At 58.1% G+C, this 20671-nt stretch overlaps 2 protein-coding genes across 2 annotated transcripts; one reads left to right on the forward strand and one right to left on the reverse strand.

Moving 5' to 3' along the window:
• Positions 1–1790: 1790 nt before the first annotated feature.
• On the reverse strand, positions 1791–13753 carry PSMA5 (proteasome 20S subunit alpha 5). The gene is made up of 9 exons (XM_074893593.1): positions 13606–13753; positions 12499–12565; positions 10158–10284; positions 8864–8931; positions 7971–8078; positions 7818–7876; positions 6814–6916; positions 5010–5096; positions 1791–2067 (listed from the first exon to the last, which is right to left on the reverse strand). Exons 1-9 carry the CDS (start codon positions 13632–13634, stop codon positions 1990–1992), a joined length of 726 nt encoding a protein of 241 aa, XP_074749694.1. The 5' UTR covers positions 13635–13753; the 3' UTR covers positions 1791–1989.
• A 624-nt stretch (positions 13754–14377) lies between these two features.
• SYPL2 (synaptophysin like 2) lies at positions 14378–20128 on the forward strand. Its single transcript, XM_074893542.1, has 6 exons — positions 14378–14521; positions 15091–15162; positions 16643–16767; positions 17719–17920; positions 18016–18207; positions 19859–20128. The coding sequence occupies exons 1-6, from the start codon at positions 14471–14473 to the stop codon at positions 19985–19987; spliced, it is 771 nt and encodes a 256-aa protein (XP_074749643.1). The 5' UTR covers positions 14378–14470; the 3' UTR covers positions 19988–20128.
• The last annotated feature ends 543 nt before the right edge of the window (positions 20129–20671 follow it).

Raw genomic sequence — 20671 nt, forward strand, 5'->3', positions numbered from 1 at the left:
GATAAAGGGTGTTTATATCTTACGCACACACAACAGCTGATAGCAGCCCCAGTTTCGCTTGTGGGGTGGTTTTTATGTGGGTGACGCTTGGGGTGGTGCCCTGGATATCATCCTGGCCTGCTGGATATTCAGGATAGGCGAGGTCCCGCGCCAGAGCCGCCCTCACCCCTGCCTCAAATTCATTTCAGGGATGAGGAGCAGAGAGAGCGGGGACGGTGCTCCAAAGTTGTGCAGGAAGAGCCAAAGTCTGGCTCGTTTCCCTACATTTCGGCTACAAGGAAGGTCTCCCCGAAGGGTAAAGTCCATCAACTAATTCTTTGTTATGTTTGCTCTTCCACCTGCAGGTATAGGGCGTTGTATTCGACCCAGACCACGACCTCAGGCATCGCCTGATGATCCAATTTGTTTCTTTTAGACTGTTAGGCAAACAGGGGAAACTCACAGCAGGAACTCCTGAGAGGAGGGTGCTCGGCTATTCTGAAAATTGAGGTTATCCAGGGACTGATCTTCCAGCCACGAAGACCTGGCTTCCCTTCCTGCATCTGTCTGGCAACAGCAAGAAAGGAAAAAAATTAATAGGATTGGCATTTTCCCTCCCGCAAAAGGTAAAGCCTGGCAGGTGTGAGATCAGCCACAATTTGCTGCGACTGGTTTTGCCAAGTGATGAAACACCCACGGGAGACCGGCAGCCGATCCCTAGCGCTGAACTGAGGAAAGTTACTCATTTCAGTCAAACATAATGCTGGAAATGGCCCCGTTTACCAGGGCAATCCCCCTCCCGGCAGCAGCACATGCCACGTCTGTCTCCCACAGCAGACAACGTTGTTTTGTTCAGGGTGAAATTGTAATTTCTCAAAATAGGACAGAACAGAGCAGCCTCCGCCGCCTGCCAACGTTCAGAGAACAAGCTACCAGGGGCCAGGGCAGAGCTGGCTCCCCAGCCCCTGAAGCTGCACTGACCACGCAGGCATGATTTTGTAGGAAAGTACTTTGGTAATCTCAGTTTATTCCCTTATCAGACTGATCTTCAATTCTCAGATGCTGTTTTGAGCACAAGGAGAGAGGTGTCCCCATCCCTGGGTGTGTTTAAGGGCCGTTTGGATGAGCTGTGGGGGGATGTGGGGTAGGGGAGAACTTTGTAGAGTCGGGCTGAGGGTTGGACTCGATGATCCCGAGGGGCTTTTCCAACCTGAATGATTCTGGGATTCTGTGTCTGCTGGAGAACAAGAAACAAAAGCAGTAAGCCATGTGAAGTGGATGAGCAGAAGTTTGCTGGTCAAAATGAGACTATTCTCAAAATTAAGTGGTATCTGCACAATTTCACAGGTAAGGGGCTGTCCCATTAACCCCAAACCTACTCCCCTTCGGGCGGGGGGGCTCTGGTCTATCACAGTTGTTACGGGTATTTCCAGGCTCCCCCTAGAAACAACCACAAACCCCAAGCCTGGTTATGGATTTCTTCCCTGGGAAGAAGCCAGAGCTCCAGTGAAACCCTTCCAGTCAAAAACCACTGGAGAAGGACAGGGGGAATGCACCAAACAGGTGCGAGCAGATCGAAAAACCTTGACTGTTTTTCAAGACTCATGTGAAGTTACACACAGATCTCCCGATGCGATAGCACGACGCTCTCCACGAGAGGGAGACTCGCTCCTGCTGCAGCCGGCAGGGACCGCAGCGCCGCAGACCCGGCGCAAACCCACTGCAGCAGCACATCTCGCCCTCACCTGCCCCCCGATTTTAGCTCTAAATGGTCCCCCCCGCCTCAGACCTCCGCGACGAGGAACGCAGCATAGAGTAACAAAATGATTTATTCTCATTTCCTCTTGCTGTAGAGATCAGTTATGTACAGAAACTGTAAAAAAACCTCAAGAGCCTTCTAAGAAGAGCAATTACAGATGCTGCTGGAAAATAAAATCACAGGTACTAGAAGGAACCGAGAGTCAGTTCGCTTTGATCGGGGGGGAATGAGCCTTTGAGGGAGTCTCCTTTTCAAATATCCTTGATGACCTCTTCAAGCTCCTCTTTCGTGTACATGTGGAACTTCATCCCGGGCTCCACCGTGGCAAGCTGAAAGAGAAGGAGCAAGGGGTTAAGTGCGCCTGCATATGTGAAGTGACAGCATGGGGCAGGGAACAGAGCAGCCGCAGCAGACAGAGCAGCTGTTCCTTCTCGGCTGCCTGATCTGCCAGCCCAGCAAGATCATTCCACCCCGTAACATGCTCTTTGATTCCCTAAAATAGCTGCCTGCTGCAGAAATAGCTTTTAATTGACTCAGTCTCCTCATAGTAGCAGCAGCAGGCAACGTCTATTGGGAACAGGCAGAGTCTGCTGCTGCTTGCTGGGGAAAAAGACCCCGTTAATACGAGTCCTTCATCAAACACTCCGTGGAGAGGGGCAGTTCTCGCTGCAGGTCAGCGTGGCCCTCAGCAGAAGTGCCTCCTCTCCCCCAGTAACCAAGCAGAGGTACAGATCCTGGCCTGTTACGTGCCTTCGGAGAACCACGATAGCAAAAAACACTCAAAAGAGGACCGAGGGTTAGCTCTGGGAAACTGAGGCAGAGGCAAACCTGCATTTTGCTGGCCAAACGCCGACAATAAACAAGCCCCTGTGCACCCTGCAGCTGCCTGGTGCCCTGTACAAGTGGGCCAGAGATCTCTTCCAAGGTAAAGCCTCAGGGACGAACCTGGGGGACAACATACTGCACCCTGCCCCTTTGCCAGGAGCGGAGGGAGGCAGCATCCAGGGCAGACAGCTGAGACGTTTCCCGGGGCGAGCACCAGAACAAGAGCTCCTTGAAGAATGACAGGGCTGGAAGAGGAACGCAAGCAGGACTTTGGTTCGCACCTAGCTCACGGCGTGAGAGCCCGAGATACAGACAGCTGCCGCGGGCAGGCAGGGCAGAGCGCTGCAGGAGCTAGCTGGGATGCTCCAGACCTCGCTCGCAGGCACCCTGCGGCACCAGGCAGAGTCTTTGCTCTTAAGGGATCGGTGTTTGGTTGTAATAAGCTGAAGGAAAGGTGCAGAGGGTCCTGGCACATCCCAGAGCTCTTCCTAGGCTTCTCTGCTTGCAAGGTAAAACAGCACAGGACGGTTGGACACACTTTTGGGGTAGAGGGAGGGTAGCCATAAGCCTTTTTTTTTTTCTTAAGGAGAAACATCCCAAGCACTCAGCCTGAGAGCCCCTGGCAGCCCAGGTTTCAGCTGGCACTCTCAGACAAGTCAGACACTTGCAGATGCCACTTTAGGCACCTCAAGTCACCTGTATGGGCGCTGGCCTGACTCTAGACCCAAACAGACTCAACAACACACATAGATACACCCTGAAACCCAAAACAAGTATCCAGAGACACCAACTACTCTGCTTTTCCATGTCTGCTCACCTCCCTACAAACAAAAGCTTTACTCAACTATTCCCTTACAGGCTTCAAGGGGAAGTAATTAATTTAAAAGCCTAACATTGTTTAAGGCTCCTGACCTTCGTTGCCGACGGGATTTAACTCTTCCGTGACGACACTTTGCTCCTTCTCTTTGCTGCTAGATGGAAAAATCCCACACAGGAGAGGGAAGTGGCTAGAGTAAATAAATTGGAGCACCACATACTTCTACAAGGCTAGAAAGCAAAGCAGCCACTTCAGGTAGATTTTCAGCCAGAAGGGTGACTTGAGTCAATAGAGACCTTTTAATCCTCAGCACATTCTTCTCATACTTAACCCTGATATGATTCCTCCACACGTTCAGAGCTTTGCCAAGCACAGTTAAGCCCTGTTAAACGGGGACATGACATAAGGATACTGTACACGCTCCTCTGCCGCAATTTCTTCGCACTGTACTGCAGATCTTCCAGAAGAGACCTGAAGCTGATCAAGAGAGAACTGATGGGTGCAGGTTGGGAATGCATCTGGGGAAGCAGATTTCTGGACAGAGCATCTACCTTTTCAGTGTGCTGTTGGCCCTTTCCCCCTAAAGGAATCTGGTTAACCATGTCAGGAAGGGTCCCCCAGCAGCAGTATTGAATAAAAAAAATGGGGTGCACACTTTTAGGCTGTTTGGGAAACGGGTTCTCAGTGCTCAGAGGAAAGGAAAGGGAGAACGGCAGGAGGAGAGCAGCTCAGGAGTCGGAATGACATGATTTGAAAAGGTCTAGTGTCTCATAACCCGCCAGAAATAGAAGCAAACTCTATACGCCAGCCTTGCTCATCATTTATCCATTATCACTACCAAACTGGAAGGGTTTTTACCTTTGCTGCCTAAAAAGGAGCATGACAAGTCTAAGGAGCGGGGTTTAAGGGGACAGGTACCACTACGTTTGTGGGGATCTCGAGGGCACTGCGTGCTCGGGTCAAGCTGAGCTCTGCGAGCCTGGCTGCTCGCGGGAGAAAGCTGGAGGTTAGAGGAACACATTTGTTCCTGGAGGCTTCACCTCTTTGGTCCTCCTGTCCAACAGATTTTTGGCACTGACCCAAGACTGAATATAGCAAGTCCAGAAGCTGTATAATTTTCATTCCTTCTAATATTACAAGTACCAGGGAAAAAAAGAATGGCTAAATCCAGGGGAAGAAAAAGCGATCCGGCTGGCACGACAGGTTCCTGCTGGCTGTGTGGAAGGTCAGCAGGGGCTCCAGCCCGCGCTCAGGGAGCCCCCCGAGAATCACTTCTGCCAGCACTCGTGGGTCAGCCGGGCCGCACACCTCTAGAAATCAAAAGCAAGCTCCAACCTTTCCAACGTGCCACACACGACACGCTACGAGCAGCCTGAAAGTGCCAGACCTGCAGCCAGCCGGCGGTTGGCTTGGGAAGTCCTGAGCTGCTCCACCAACTCCCTCCTTGCTCTAGAAGCAGAGAGAACCCTTCTCTCCAGAAAGCAAGCGGGCAGCTTTCTCCCCTGGAGACTGAAAACACGAGAGACTACCGAGCCACTCGCTGCGCAGCCAGCGGGACCCACACCGAGGAGGCAGCCCACAGGCCGTGCAGATTTCTGTGCCACAAGCCGCCAGCGGAGTCGCAGTTACCTCGATGTTGGTTGCATTCAGCTTCTCCTCCATAACTTGTTTCAGGATGACAAGGGAAGATTTGATTGCTTCCTTCAGCGTCATTGACTGTAAAACAAATTACTCATTAATTGCTTTGTTGATGGTCAAGCAACTAGTACATTACCCCTGTGACTGCGCGCTGCTCTCACTCAAATCCTTTAAGCTGTCACTGGCAGCAAATTTAAAAGCTTATCAAGTTATCTACAGCATCAACAAGAGATCAAAGCGCGGTTCAGGCAGGAAAGTGACAATTGCAAGGATGGTGACTTTCTGCTTCTGTATAACTTTGTACAACACTTAAGAACTGTTAATCTGGGCACAAAAAACCTTTATGTCAGGACTGGGACACGAGGGTCCATTTCTCTTCACTGAGTTATCAAGTGGTTCCCCCCAACAAGCTCCAGTGGGAGCTCTGAAAACCTGGACTCCCTCTTGGCAGAAGCCTTCATGTTTTAATTATGTAAATCCCTGCATGAGGGGAAACCAGAGCCAGGGGGCTGTGCAACACTCAAAGAGCGACGATAGCTGGGTTTGCTGCAACCTTGCACTTGGAAGATGGTTAACAAGCCACGGAGCCCACAGCTTGGGCAATTCTGCTAGGGAACAAATTAGGTTATTGAGTCTTAGGCTGGAAGTCTTCACAGCAATCAACACCATCAGTTGTGCTTTTCATTAGCATTTCGTTTCTTACCACACAAAATGAGCAGCTTCCCCTCGTGGAGGGAAGAAAGTTTCTATTTAATAGTAAATAGGACCAGTACTTGCAGCACAAAAGCCATTAACTTCACTGGCTTAACAGATCTGGTGAAACGAAGCCGTTTGCTTTAATTCCTTACGCTCAGGCTGCATCCATACCGAGCCCTGATGCCGACCGGCAGCGTTCGTATAGCAGTTCTTTTATTTATAGACTGCTTCCTGACATGGTCTTAATTATCACTCTGCTAGAGGCAGAGACCGGCATCTCAGACACCAGTCTCGTGTTCCAGCTGCAGCCGAGGGGGAAGCTGCTGGTAGTAGTACTCCTCGTTGTAGAGATCCTCATGCAGCAGCTCAGCGCTGACATCTAATCACGGGATCAAGTGCCAAGGACCGAGTCCCACCCTGACAAACTCACGCACCTCCTCTACAGCACAAGTTATAAATCACTCATCGGGAAGGAAACTAGCAGATCCTGTAGGTCACAGAACCATCTTGGTTGGAAAAGCCCTTGAAGCTCCTCCAGCCCCACCATGAACCTCACCCTGACCGTTCCCAACTCCACCAGATCCCTCAGCGCTGGGTCAACCCGACTCTTCAACCCCTCCAGGGATGGGGACTCCCCCCCTGCCCTGGGCAGCCCATTCCAACGCCCAACAACCCCTTCTGCAAAGAAATCCTTCCTAAGAGCCAGTCTGACCCTGCCCTGGCGCAGCTTGAGGCCATTCCCTCTTGGCCTGGCGCTGGTTCCTTGGCTCAAGAGACTCCTCCCCCCTCTCTGCACCCTCCTTTCAGGGAGTTGCAGAGGGCCAGGAGGTCTCCCCTCAGCCTCCTCTTCTCCAGACTAAACCCCCCCAGTTCCCTCAGCCGCTCCCCATCAGACCTGTGCTCCAGACCCTGCACCAGCTCCGTTGCCCTTCTCTGGACACGCTCAAATAATTCAATGTCCTTTATGTAGTGAGGGGCCCAAAACTGAACCCACCCATCGAGGGGCGGCCTCACCAGTGCCGAGCACAGGGGTAAGAAGGTACAGGGGTCATGAGGTACCTCTCACTTGTGAGATGTCAACCCCAAACCAGCCTTTTACCTTATGGTAAACCTCTTGCAGAGAGCTCTGTGCGCCTTCCGAGGCGGAGCCGATAGCTCTGGCATCGCACTGAACAAACGTCCCCGATGGGTCCATGTGAAACCTGCAGGAACACGGGTGAGAGCGCGAACGGCCGCTGCCCCCCGTCTCACACCGTGGCACCCCCAAGGGCTTCCCCACCAGAGCTCCCCGCACAGCTCGGCGCTGGGGAGGAACACAGGCTCGACAGCTCGTCTGCCGAGGCGGGGCCGAGCTCACAGCAGCCCCTCGGCTGCAGCCAGCCTCCCCCTTTACACCCCGCGGCCGCGGGGGACCGTGACGATTAGCACGGTGGCTGCAGGTGGCTCCTGGCACGTGGAGACGACCAAGGTCTGAGGAGCAACCCCAAGAGCCACCTGCAGACCCACGGTGGGCTGGCAAGCGAGGAGAGCTATACACTCCCTGCTCAGAGCAGAATTATCTCCCTTTTTATTTCCCCCCCTCTTTTTTTTTAATAAAACCAGCAAGTTTTCACTACTGCTCCTGTGGGGAGACCTTACTGCGCTGGCTCTGCACCTCCAGCGGAGGCTGAGTGTTTGAAGCACACGAGTTCAGGTTACAAGCACTCCTCCACCTCCCCAAGGAATGTTACAGCAGGCTCCACATATTATGTTACCAGTGGCTCTGCTAGTCCTTTAGGGAAAGGTAAGAATAAACTTGGGGTGAGGAGAGCTTTAACGCCTCCCTCCTGCCCAGGAAACCACATTAAAAAAGCAAGGATTCAGTGAAGACACTGTGTTTTCTTCAACCCTAAACAAGCCCCCAGCACTCAGGCCGCTGCAACCCGTGCTTTGAAAGGAAGGGTTTAAAAGCATCAACACACAGATCAGATACATAATGGGGTAAACCCCAAGTGTTTGGCTTAAGTAAAATCCCAGAATCAAGTGCTTAAGATGTCCTAGGAAGTTTCAGGAGAGGTTTTCTCTCTTCCCAGAGCTGGCCTGGATTAAGAGAGCCGAACTTACAGCTGGGGTCCCTTCTCATCAACTCCTCCAAAAAGCAGCGCGACTCCAAACGGACGAGACTGCAACAGAAAAGAGCCGACAGGTTAGGCAAGGCCAAGGGCAAAGTCAGAGGGGAGCTGACAGCACCTCCCCAGAGCACCCCCAGCTCCGCACCATCGCCCCTGGGTCTGCGTCCTCCTCCCCAAACTGCAGCGCCAGGTTGGACACGGCCTGCGTCACGCTCTCCACTGTCATGGTTTCATTGTAGGTGAACCAGTGATTCTGTAGGAAAAAGAAGAAAAGATTCGAATTATCACCTTGTTCCCAAAAATATGACAAACCTGGAACGTTCACATGGCAGGTTGGAGCAATCCCCTGTGTAGCCACAAAGGCAACTTCCCTCCGGCCCCTCCAAGCAGGCTGCTGGCACCCAGGGAACAGCCCGGTCAGCCACAAGAGGGAAGCACCAGGAGGAGACTGGCAAGTGCAGAACAAGCTGGGAAGTTTGTGCAGGGATCCCTCAGAAATTTTGGGATACCTAGGCCGTGGGATGCCAAGGAGGAAACTGCAAGGCCGGAACACTTTATCCCACGATCTGTTTCTGAAGCGATGGGGTTATCCAGCTCTCCAGAGGGTGGAAGAGTGCTGACGTGCAGGAAAAACACCTCACAGGAAAAGTCTTTACTATAGCACAGAGATTTGTACCTGGGATCTCCGAGTACTCGAGGCACTGAGTAAATTTAAAGGGTCAAAAATAGAACCAATATAACCAGTCTTGTGTCCAAACAGAGTTAGACACACGGCCCCACACAGTCACTGGAGCGCATCTGCCAGTGCTGAGAGACCACTGGAGAACCTGCCATAAGATTCCCACCAAACGTGTGATGCCAAAGAGGAACAAAAATACACGAGACTCCACCTGTTTGTTCTGCAAAAGCCCCGTGAGGGAAGCTACGCTCTCCGCAAGCCTCCCGCTCCACTCTGTAATGATCTTCCCATGCCAGAGGCTTCTGAGATGCCCCCGAGCCTAGTGCTGTTGCCTTAAGAGAAGAAATGTCAAGTCTTACCTGAGTCTCCACTCTTGCTTTATCAATTAAAGTCTTTGCATCAGCTATTAAGCCACTCATGGCACACCCTGGAATCAGAGAGGGAAACCACAAGTCATTTCACACAACTCCAACAGGGGAGGTTCAGACTGGACATGAGGAACAAATGTTTCCCCGAAAGAGTGGTCAGAGAGTGGAATAGGCTGCCCAGGGAGGGGGTGGAGTCCCCATCCCTGGGTGTGTTTAAGGGCCGTTTGGATGAGCTGTGGGGGGATGTGGGGTAGGGGAGAACTTTGTAGAGTTGGGCTGAGGGTTGGACTCGATGATCCCGAGGGTCTTTTCCAACCTGAGTGATTCTGGGATTTCACCAATCCCTCCCAGACTTCCCAAAGCCCGTTGCAGGGCAGAGCAGGTCCCTGCGTGGGAGCACGCAGCAACGCCACACCACAGCGTGCTGGAGAGGACGGAGGACGGGATCCACACGGATTTGCTCAAGAACAAGGATGGACACGCAGCTGAAGGGCAGGTCCATAATCGAGTTCTCCCAGTCACGTCTCCTACCCATCCCAAATCTAAACCGGTTAAAGGAGCCACATTTGAGGCCTTCCAAGAGAAGCTAACCAACAGAAACACAACCTGCTTGGAAGGGGAACTCATTCACTCCCCCGTCACGGGGAGGACTGGCCAACCCATAGCTCGGGGAAGATGCAGCAGGAGCCTCCAGCACAGATCCTGCTCCAGGAAGAGAGGGGCTGTATCACAAGCACATGGGAGGAAGAAATTAGACTCTTCAAGAGCTCCTTCCATGACCCATGTCATCAGCAACATGGGTATTTTGGAGGTCTCCTGCGTTTCAAGGCGACATATTTGGTAATGAGCCCATCACGGCCCCCCTCACGGCGCAGGAGGCCGCTGCGAGCAGGGCCACAGGCTAACATTAGTGCTCCGAGAGAACCTGGCCTCGAGTCAAGCCTTTTGCAGTAATTCCCTGCCCTCCCAGATCTAAATTTGGGATGAGCCTTCATGAGGGAGGTCATTGAGGCGGGGGGGTGTTTCAGCTGCCTCTTCCTGCTCCTGTAACTATGTCCTGCTGGCCTGGAGCCTGGAAAACCAGTGACCAGGACCTGGTGTTCACTGGGAGGGATGAGCGTTCCCGCTCGGCTCGGCAGAGCTGCCTGCAGGGAAGGCCAGTGCTGAAACACCGCTCTGACACTCCCAGGGGACAGAGTCTTCAAATATATATATATATAACTATACCTCCAAAACTTGAGGGATGCTCCCAGAGCTCTACCAAAGCTCAATTCTTTCTCCTTACCTATGTGGGAATCGATTTCTACAATCTTCTCGATGCTGCTGGGTTCCATGAGCGGGGAGGTGATCCTCTTCTCCACGGCCAGGCAGACACCCTCCGAGGTCTGGATCCCGATGGCCGTGGAACCAAGCTGAAAACCACCACACCATTACCACCCCCTGCACCCGACGCGGGGTTCCAGCCACGACAGCTCGTATAAATATAAACGGGGCAACGTTCATTTTGACTTGTATTATTTGGAGGCGTTTTGTTTTGGAGGCAATCGCATCACCAACACAGAAACCCACCCGCGGGACTCTACGGCTTCGCACGCCAAATTTTAAATGTTACGATTTGAACGAGGAAACCTGGAAGGTTAAACCTGTGTTACTTCCCAGCTGATTAGCTCATCAGAACCCAGCAGGGCTGCTGCAAATCATTAATCTCTTCCCCGAGCAACATCAATTTTTACAGCTTAAAGCCTCGTGAATTTAAAAGGCCTCGCGAATCTTCCTTTGCAAGAGAGAAATTAAATTTTAAAGCAAGAGAGGAGGATTTCACATAATGGCCTTGATTCTGACTGCATCTGTACTTCTGGCTTGGGCATTTTTCTTTCCATTAGCTCTTTTTCTCCCAAGTGTCCTCGTATCCACAGAATTTACAGCAGGAACAAGAGCATTTTGTGCACGTGCTGTTTTCCAGGCAGCAGTTAATCACCCGCAGCAAGTTCTACCGTGGTCTTGCAGGACACCACAGTGTCACCACAGCCATGAGCACAGCCAAGGGAGGGGGGGGGGGTGTCAGATCTCAAGGGCTCCTGGCAGCCCCCACCAGCCCCTACCTCGCTCCCAGCACTCGCCGCTTTTCCACGCTGGGGAATTTACTGGAATAACTGTACGAGCTGCAGCGTGGAGATGCTGAGTCCAAATTTTAGCAGTATAATTTTAGCAGCAAGCTTCCCCAGGTAGCTACACCTCTAACCACTGGCCTGGCAGAGGGGAATCTCACAGTTTTAGACATCGCCCGACACTGCTTTCAGCACACAGCCTGCCCAAGGGAAGAAGGGACACCTGATGTCATTTCAGATGGATTTGTTAATGAAGCTGCAGCACGTGAATAAAAACTCCTCCTACACCCCTAACACACAGACATCGCACAGTACATGTCACAGGAGCCACCCGGGCTGCAGCAATTTCATCAGTAAGCTTATGGGCTGATCTGGGAAACAAAAAAAAAAGGCCAGAAAGCTTCCATATGATTGCTACTCCAGTAGATGGATTTGTAATGATAAAGTCAGCACGGTGACTGACATCCTTCTGAGAGTTTTTACTTCCCAGTGCCTTAATAAACATTTTTACTTTTTGCCTCCTCATTTAAGTGGTGCTTCAACGAGCTAAAGCAGTACAGGGCAGACAGAGCCAGCACCCTCCCTTTCCCCAAACACAGGCCTGCTCAGAGCTTCTTCACTTCATCACTTGACCAGTTTCCCCCCAAGTTTACACTTACTCCAAATCAACACCCACCTTCTCAGAAACAAGAACATTTATCAATTAAGAACACTTAACACCCCAGAAAGGCCATTCAGCTCTGCAGAGGTAGGTTAGGTTGCTTGTAATAATCTTTACCTTCAGGGTTTAAAATTCACCTGAGCAAACAGTGACGCACTCCAAGCTGCAACAACAGCGAGCTAAGAAAAGATGAGCTAGCAAGAGAAAAATTGTCACTTTGGGGTTTTTTAAGGGACTCCATCTTTACAAAGCCCACGGACCAGAAGGGAACACTGCATTAGCCCAGGGAGGCGAAGAGAAAGCAGCTCTTGACAAGCGTTCACAGACACGAAGGGCAGTGCCAGCTCCAGTAGGCAGTGTCATGGTGCCCGGGCATTCAGGACCTCTCGCTTCAACGTTAGCTTTTAGTAAGCTCGATTTGGGGATTAGCATCTTCAGACTGTGTTTGGTTCAGGGGCAAATTGGTTGGCAGGAGACAGGGAGGGGAAAATTCCCCTGCATTTGGGCAAAAATTGATGGCTTTGGATTCTTCACGACCCATAAAAGGGGACACGTGCAGGAGGTTTGGCTGGACAGAAGGAATCAGACATTGACACACGAGTCTCCTACTACAAACCGTCAGTGAAAGGCTGGCAAAGAGCTGCCAGAGCATTCACGTGCAGGAGCAGCGCCTACGGGGAAAGGCAGCAGCTCCTGCTCAGCGCTGCGTACTGCCCTGGGAGCCGACCAAAGCCTGCCTCGCTGCAGAGCCCCAGTGAACAGAACCTGCCCGGTTTTATTTCTGACCAAACCCAGGCTTTGGGGTTGAAAGAGCCCTAAGGGGTCACAGTTTGGCAGCCAGATGAAGCTGACGATACCTTTATGGCCTCGATGGCATACTCCACTTGGAACAGCCTCCCCTCCGGAGAAAAAGTGTTCACACCCCTGCAAGAACAACATCAGAGATGGTGTAAAGGGCAGGAAAATGAAGGCTGACAAGAACGTTCCTTATTCGAAAGCAATGGCAGGAAGAGTGATGCCAGCTGGGGACAGGTAACGCAGGAGGGGCGGCTAGAGCATGTCACAGCTTCACTGGAGCCTGTCACCCTCACCGCAGAGGGTCTGGATTCAGGATGCTTACGGACAAAAAGAACAAAAGCAACGCCAGCAGCTCTAGTTACCGGTCAGGAGGTTTGTTTTCATGGCACACTTTGCACTGCGGATGCTGGAAGCACGCTGCCTTCGGGCTCCAGTGCGCCTTCTCTCAGCGCCAGGAGGCAGCAGGATTTTGTTTTAGCAGCACAGACCCGTTCCTCTCCCTGTACACCCCATCAGCCCCATCCCCACCCTCCGCACACACCAGGCCAGCCCCACTCCCGCTGCTCCTCCCATCCCACTCCACGAAGCGGGAGATGACTCTGCCCTCCTCCACCAGACCCGCTGTGCCCGGGGACTTTGTCCACACACAAACGCCTCCATGGGATTTCTTAAAAGCCACTTAGTTTCGGGAAATATTTAGCAAAATAAACTACAGCTTTATGAGACACCCCCCCCCCCCGCTCTCCACAGGGACCCCGCACACAGCCTCCCCCCGCACCGGGGGCCTCCAGACACTGGAAACCCCCGGTTGCGCGGGATGTGCCCTCCCTTCCCCTGTATTTCACAGAACCGGCCTCTTCAAAACCCCAAGAAAACAAAAATAGAGGGAAGAACCCGCCGCAGGGAGGGAACGGCCGCAAACCCCCGCGGGCCCGGGCGGCGCTGGCAGGGGGATGAGCACAGGCCCTTGGACGGGACCCAGCAGGGCTGCGGCCTCCCCGCCAGCTGCTCAGAGCGGCCCTACGGCGGCTGCAGGCGAGAGACGCCGGCCAGGGCCTACCGGGATGGGGCGCGCGGTGACCGGCCGCAGGCCCGTGACTCAGCCGCAGGCCGCGGGCGGCGGGGAGGGCGCCGTCAGGGGAAAGCGGGGGCGGATGAAAACTCACCGGTCGTACTCGGAGCGTGTGAGGAACATGGCGGCGGCGGGGAGGCGCGGGAGGGGGAACGGGCGGCGGAGGCGGGAGCGCGGCGCTGCCCTCGCCGGTTTCTTCTCCGCCGCTTCCGGCCGACAGGCCCGCAAAGCGCAGGCGCCGCCCAGCCCCTTCTCCCCACTTCCGCCCGCGCCGCCTTTCCATTGGTCCGCGCCGCCCGGCGTCTGACCAATGATAAAACGGGAAGGGCGGGCTCGGCGAGGGGGAGACCAGCGGGGATTGGAGGGAGCGTGGGAGGGGGGCGGGGCGAAGAAGAGGGGGCGTGGTCAGAGCGGCGGAGGGGCGGGGCGGGGCGGGGCGGGGCGGGGCGGGCGCACCGCGGGTACCGGGCGGGGGGTACCGGGCCGGTGGTACCGGGGAGGGGGCGTCAGGGCAGAGGCATCGAGATGCCTCAGAGTCCTCCGGGGTCGTGCCGGCACCCGGCTCCCGGTGCGGTCCCCACAGACCCGTTACCGGCCCCGACCGGACTGTGGGCACCGTACCGGGAGCCGACACGGCCCCGGGGGTCCCCGTCCCGTTCCAGGGCTGGGGAGCACGGGGAGACTAATTGCGGGTCGGGCGAGCTGATGATCGGACGGACGGACACCTCCGGGGGGGGGCTGCCCCCCCCGCTGGGGGCCGGGTCCGCGCTGGGCGGAGGGACCGGGGGCGGACCGGGGCGGGGGGCTGTCCCGGGGGTGTCCGGGGGCGGACCGGGGGCCCTGCCGGGGGCGGGGCGGTGCTGCCCGCCCCGGGGGCGGTGGGGTTCCCGGTGGCGGCTCTGACAGCGGAGCGGTCCCAGCGGGCGGTGGAGGCAGCACCGACCGCCCCCGGCCCGGCCATGTCGGAGCCCGGCACCCCCGCCGCCGGCGACAAACCCCCTCGGCTCCAGGTAGGGCTCCGGTGCGCCCCCCGCCCCCCGCCCCCTGTGCCCACGGCAGCCTCCCGGTGTGTCCCCTCGGTGGCCCGGCACAGCTCCCGAGGACAACTCCCGGTGCGACCCTCGGTGCAGCCCCCGCTCCCCTCCATGCCACTCCCGCTCAGCCCCCGCCGTGTTCCGGTGCAACCCGCGATGCAGCCGCCCGGTACGACCCCCGGTGCAGCCTCCCAGTGTCCCGGTGCAGCCCCGCGCTCGGGGCAACTCCCGGTGCAGCCCCCGCTCCCCTGGTGCAGCGCCCCCGGCCCGCCGGAGAAGCACCCCGTCCGGGGCAACTCCCGGTGCAGCCCCCCGGTCCCCCGGTCCAGTCCCCCGGTCCCCCGGCGTAGCCCCCCCGCCCGAGGCAGCTCCCGGTGCACCCCCCGGTCTCCTGGTGTAGCCCCCCCGGTGCAGCCCCCCGGTCCCCCGGGGCAGCCCCCCCGCGCGGAGCAGCCCCCGGTGCAGCCCCCCGCTCCCCCGGTGCAGTCTCCCCGGTGCCCCGGTGCCTCCCCGGTGCCCCGGCTCCCACCGTTCTCTCCCCACAGGACCGCGTCCTGGGGGGGGTGCGCTGGGGCCGCCTCCTGGAGCCCCTGGGCTTCATCAAGGTGCTGGAATGGGTGAGTGTGTCCCCCCACGGTGTGTCCCCCCCCCATCCCGGGCCTGATCCCGGCACCAGGACCCCTCCCCCCGCGGGCACAGCACCCCTGGGTGCTGGTCCCCCGGGACCCCTATCCAGCACTTTCCCCCCACCCCCAGATTTGGGGTGCACCATTACTTTCCTAAAGCCCCCCCCCCCCCCCCCCCCAGGATGAGGGGACCCTAGAGGCCCCCCCAGCCCCTCCGGAGCCTCCCCCACCCTGGCAGCCCTGGGCATGGGGACCCCATCCTGAGGGGGGTCTGGGGGAAGTGGGGTGCGGGGCCACCCGGGTTTGGGCTACGCGACCCCCCCGGTGACCTTGAGCAGGTGGCTTTGCCCGGCAGTGCCGGAGGGGACGGTGACATCGGGGTCCCACGTCCCCATCATTCCCACGGGCTCAGGAGGCACCGGGTGGGTGGGTGAGGAGGGGGGCTGGGGGTCAGTGGGCTGCAGGAGGGGGGGACCCTGGGGACGGGGCGGGGGGAGCCAAGCGCCCGCGGCCCCGGCCCCGACCTGGCTGTGCCATGAACGGCTCCGGGATTGTATTTCAGGGCGGCATTTCTGCGGCACGGCCTCGCCGTGGCCGGGGGCTCCCCGCCGGCCCCACGCCCGGGGGCCAGCGCTGGGGAAACTGGGGCGCAGCGGGGCGGGGGGGGGCGTCGCTCAGTGCTGGGGCCTGAGGTCAGACCCATTTGGGCATCTCCCACCCGGAGGAGCCGGGTCGAGGGGGCTTTTCCCCCGATCCCACAGCTCTTTGCTTTGGGTAATCCCACCCGGGGAGGTGCTGGGCACCCCCCCAGCGGGGCCGCAGTACAGGATCAGGCCCTGCGTGCACAGACACCCCGAAAACGAAAGCGGGAGGAAAACCACCAACGCTCCTGCTTCAACCCTCGGTGCAGCACGTGGGCCTGCCCATCCCCACGGCGTCAGGCCTGGCCGCTGGGCTTCCCCCCTTTCCCCCAGCCGGCTCCGGGAGCCGTGACGTGAGCTCAGCCGGGATGAGCTGCCAGAAAACTCTTTGGGAACAGCGTTTTCCCGGCACCCTCCGCCCGAGATGAGAGCGGCTCAGCGCCGAGGGACGGGAAACAGCAGCGGGAGGGGGACCGATGGTGGCAGGACGACCCCCAGGACGCTCCCAGCTTGCTGGAAACCTGCTCCAGCGCTCAGCACCCTGCCTAAAATTAAGCGGGAGGGTTGGCCTTGCTGCCCACCCCCCCCCACATGGGGCATCGCCCCCGCCGCTGCCCTGTTTCACCCCCGGCCACAAATCCCGGTGCCGGCGCTGGCGCACGAGGCCGACAGCTGCGGGGTGGCAGCTCGCCCTGCACCGCCGCGGCCACCGTGACTCAGCGCCGGGGGGGTCAAACCCCCCATTGGGTGCATCCCACCTCAGGGTGGGGGGATCCCCAGGGTCTTGAGCTCCCCACTCCCTGCCCTGACCCGCTGCTCCTCTCCCGTAGCTCTTCGCCATCTTCGCCTTCGGGGCCTGCGGCTCCTTCAGCGGCGAGACCGGGGCGACGGTGAACTGTGGCGGCGAAACCAAAAAGATGAGCGCCATTTCCGTCCAGTTCGGGTACCCCTTCAGGTGAGGGGGCACCGAGCCCAAGCCCTCACCCCCAGAAACTCACCCCGGCGCCCAGCATGGCTCCACAGTGAACTGGGGGGGACGTGGGGTGCTGGGTTAGGGTTAAACCCCATCCCCGCTGCTGGGACCCCCATGGGAGCGCAGCCACGGTCCCTGCAGGCAGGGAGGTGCCGTGTCCGGCTGGGGACCCTCTGACCCCCAGTGCCGTGAGGCATCCCCCGGCTCCGGTTCCTGACACCATCTGGGGGATCCTCATTAATCAGGGAAGACCGGGGGATCCTCGTTAATCGAGGATGGAGCCAGGCCAGCTGTGAGCCAGTTTTAACCCCTTCCCTCAGCCACCAGCCCCGTGCCGGGACACCGGACCTTGGCAAAGGGTCCAGGTTCCGCCCCGGCAGCGGGTCCGTCCCCTCCATCCCTGGGGACCACCCAGCGCTGTTATTTCGGGCTGGCAGAGCCAAGGGCAACGGAGCTGGTGCAGGGTCTGGAGCACAGGTCTGATGGGGAGCGACTGAGGGAACTGGGGGGGTTTAGTTTGGAGAAGAGGAGGCTGAGGGGAGACCTCCTGGCCCTCTGCAACTCCCTGAAAGGAGGGTGCAGAGAGGGGGGATGAGTCTCTTGAGCCAAGGAACCAGCACCAGGCCAAGAGGGAATGGCCTCAAGCTGCGCCAGGGCAGGGTCAGACTGGCTCTTAGGAAGGATTTCTTTGCAGAAGGGGTTGTTGGGCGTTGGAATGGGCTGCCCAGGGCAGGGGGGGAGTCCCCATCCCTGGAGGGGTTGAAGAGTCGGGTTGAGCCAGCGCTGAGGGATCTGGTGGAGTTGGGAACGGTCAGGGTGAGGTTCATGGTGGGGCTGGAGGAGCTTCAAGGGCTTTTCCAACCGAGATGGTTCTGGGATTCTGTGATCCCCTCCATTCCCGGGCCACCCGCCATCCCCTTCCCGCCATCCCAGGTTATACCAGATCCCTTTCGAGATGCCGAACTGTGAGGGGGAGTCGGAGACCCAAACCCTGCACCTCATCGGCGATTTCTCTGCTCCTGCCGAATTTTTCGTGACCCTGGGGGTCTTCTCCTTCCTCTACGCCATGGCGGCTCTGGTGCTTTACCTGCGCTTTCATTCCCTCTACGGCGAAAATAAGAAGCTCCCCTTCGCGGTGAGGCGGCTGCATCCCTAAGAGGGGTAGGGGACACACACACACACACAAATCCTGCGCCGCTGGAGCTGAGCCCGCTGTCCCCACCCCGGCAGGATTTCTGCGTCACCGTCTGCTTCGCCTTCTTCTGGCTGGTGGCGGCGGCGGCGTGGGGCAAGGGGCTCACCGACGTGAAGGCGGCCACGCGGCCCGCCAGCCTCATCGCCGCCATGGGGGTCTGCCAGGGCCCAGACGTGGTCTGCAACGCCGGCACCACGCCGGCCATGGGGCTGGCCAACATCTCCGTGGTGAGAGCCGGGCACCGGCACACGCTGACGCGCGCGGGGTGTAGGCACACGCGTGTGTTCACACGTGGGTGTATGTACAGGCACCCACACGTGCGCACGGGTGTTTATTTATTTGCTTGGGGGAGATTTATGTGTTTCAAGCTGAGCTCGGCGGCTCCCAGCCCTTGCGGGGGCACACGCGTGTGCACACCCCTGCACACGTGTGTGTGTGTGCCTGCGCACGCTTGCCAAACCCCTGCACGTGAATGTGCACCCGTGCACACGCGTGTTCAGCTGAAAACACACACCCGGACACCCCCTGCCCGCAGGGTGCGCACACGCAGACGCTCCCACGCGTGAGCCCTCGTGCGTGCACACGCGTGTGGGGTTCCGGAGCTCAGCCGGGAGAGGCCGGTGGAAACGCGCGCACACGCGCTGCGTGGCCACGGTGCCAACTCCACGTTGGTCCCATGGGATGTGGGACCCATCCTGCGCACCCCCTCCCCACCGAGATGACCCCCCCCAGCCATAGGGGACCCCCACGCTGGGGTGGGCGGTGGTGACGCTGCCCCTGGCATGGGCGCTTGGGGTGCTTGGGGTGGATGAGGCATGTGGGGGGCGTGGGGTGCACAGGGTGCGTGGAGAGGATGAGGTGCATGGGGTGCATGGGACACATGGGGTGCATGAAGTGGGGCACACGGGGTGCGTGGGGTTCATGGGGTGCATGGGGCACACGGGGTTTGTGGGCTGCATGGGGCACACGAGGTGCGTGGGGCACATGGGGTGTGTGGGGTTCATGGGGTGCGTGGGGCACTCGGGGTTCATGGGGTGCGTGGGGCACATGGGGTGCGTGGGGTTCACAGGGTTCATGGGGTGTGTGGGGTTCACAGGGTTCATGGGGTTCATGGGTTCACGGGGTTCAGAGGGTTCATGGGGTTCACAGGCTCACGGGGTTCACGGGGTTCAGAGGGTTCATGGGATTCATGGGTTCATGGGTTCACGGGGTTCAGAGGGTTCATGGGGTTCATGGGTTCATGGGTTCACGGGGTTCACAGGGTTCATGGGGTTCATGGGTTCACGGGGTTCACAGGGTTCACAGGGTTCATGGGGTTCACGGGGTTCACAGAGTTCTCAGGGTTCATGGGGTTTGTGGGGTGCGTGGGGTTCAGAGGGTTCATGGGGTTCACAGGCTCACGGGGTTCATGGGGTTCAGAGGGTTCACGGGGTTCACAGGGTTCAGAGGGTTCACGGATTCAGGGGGTTCACAGAGTTCTCAGGGTTCATGGGCTTTGTGGGGTTCATGGGGTTCTCAGGGTTCACAGGGATCACGGGGTTCACGGGGATCACGGGGTTCACGGGGTGCACAGGGATCACGGGGTTCACAGGGATCACGGGGTTCACGGGGTTCATGGGGTTCATAGGGTTCACGGGGTTCACAGAGTTCTCAGGGTTCATGGGGTTTGTGGGGTTCACGGGGTTCTCGGGGTTCTCGGGGTTCACAGGGATCACGGGGTTCACGGGGTTCACGGGGTGCACAGCAGGGCACATGGGTTGCACGAAGCCCACGGGTGCACTGGATGCACAGGGTGCCCGTGGCGGGGGCTCACCCATGGGTGCCCCCCCTCTGCTTGGTGTGTGTGTGTGGGGGGGGGGGTCTCTCCTCTCCCCGCAGCTCTTCGGGTTCCTCAACTTCGTGCTGTGGGCCGGGAACTGCTGGTTCGTGCTGAAGGAGACGCCCTGGCAGGCGCAGGCCGCGGCCCGCGACAGCGCAGCCGAGCAGGGCGCCATCGACAAGCAGTAGCACCCCGGGGGGGTCCCCCCCCCCTCAGTAGCACCCCGGGGGGGTCCCCCCCCGTCCCCCGGGACCTCGCGCCGGCCGCCAGCCCGGGGACGGGGCGCCGCTGGCCCTGGGGGGGTATGGGTGCTATAGGGGGGCATGCATAACCCCGGGTACGGGGCGGGGGGGGGTGTTACTGCCTGGCTGTATATAGGGGTCTGCGCAAGCCGGGGGGGGCCGGTCTGTAGGGGGGGGTCTGTGTGTAACCCCGGAGCGTCCGCGGCTGTATGGGGGGGGCATATAAAGTCCTGACTACCAGCTCTATATGGGGGTGCGTGTAACCCCTGGTGTCTGCCTCTCTGTAGGGGGTATGTCCAACTCCTGGGTGTCCTGCCCTGTGTAAGAGCTTTATATAGGGGGTATGTCCAACTCCTGGGTGTCCTGCCCTGTGTAAGAGCTTTATATAGGGGGTATATCCAACTCCTGGGTGTCCTGTCCTGTGTAAGAGCTTTATATAGGGGGTATATCCAACTCCTGGGTGTCCTGCCCTGTGTAAGAGCTTTATATAGGGGGTATATCCAACTCCTGGGTGTCCTGCTCTCTATAAGGATATACATAACACCAGGGTGTCCAGCTCTCTATAGGGATATATATAAGTCCCAGGGGCTCAGCTCTCTATAGGGGCTGTATATAACCCCGGGTACCCAG

The sequence above is a fragment of the Strix uralensis genome, chromosome 24 (assembly GCF_047716275.1).
Source record: "Strix uralensis isolate ZFMK-TIS-50842 chromosome 24, bStrUra1, whole genome shotgun sequence".
NCBI classification, from domain to species: Eukaryota; Metazoa; Chordata; class Aves; order Strigiformes; family Strigidae; genus Strix; species Strix uralensis.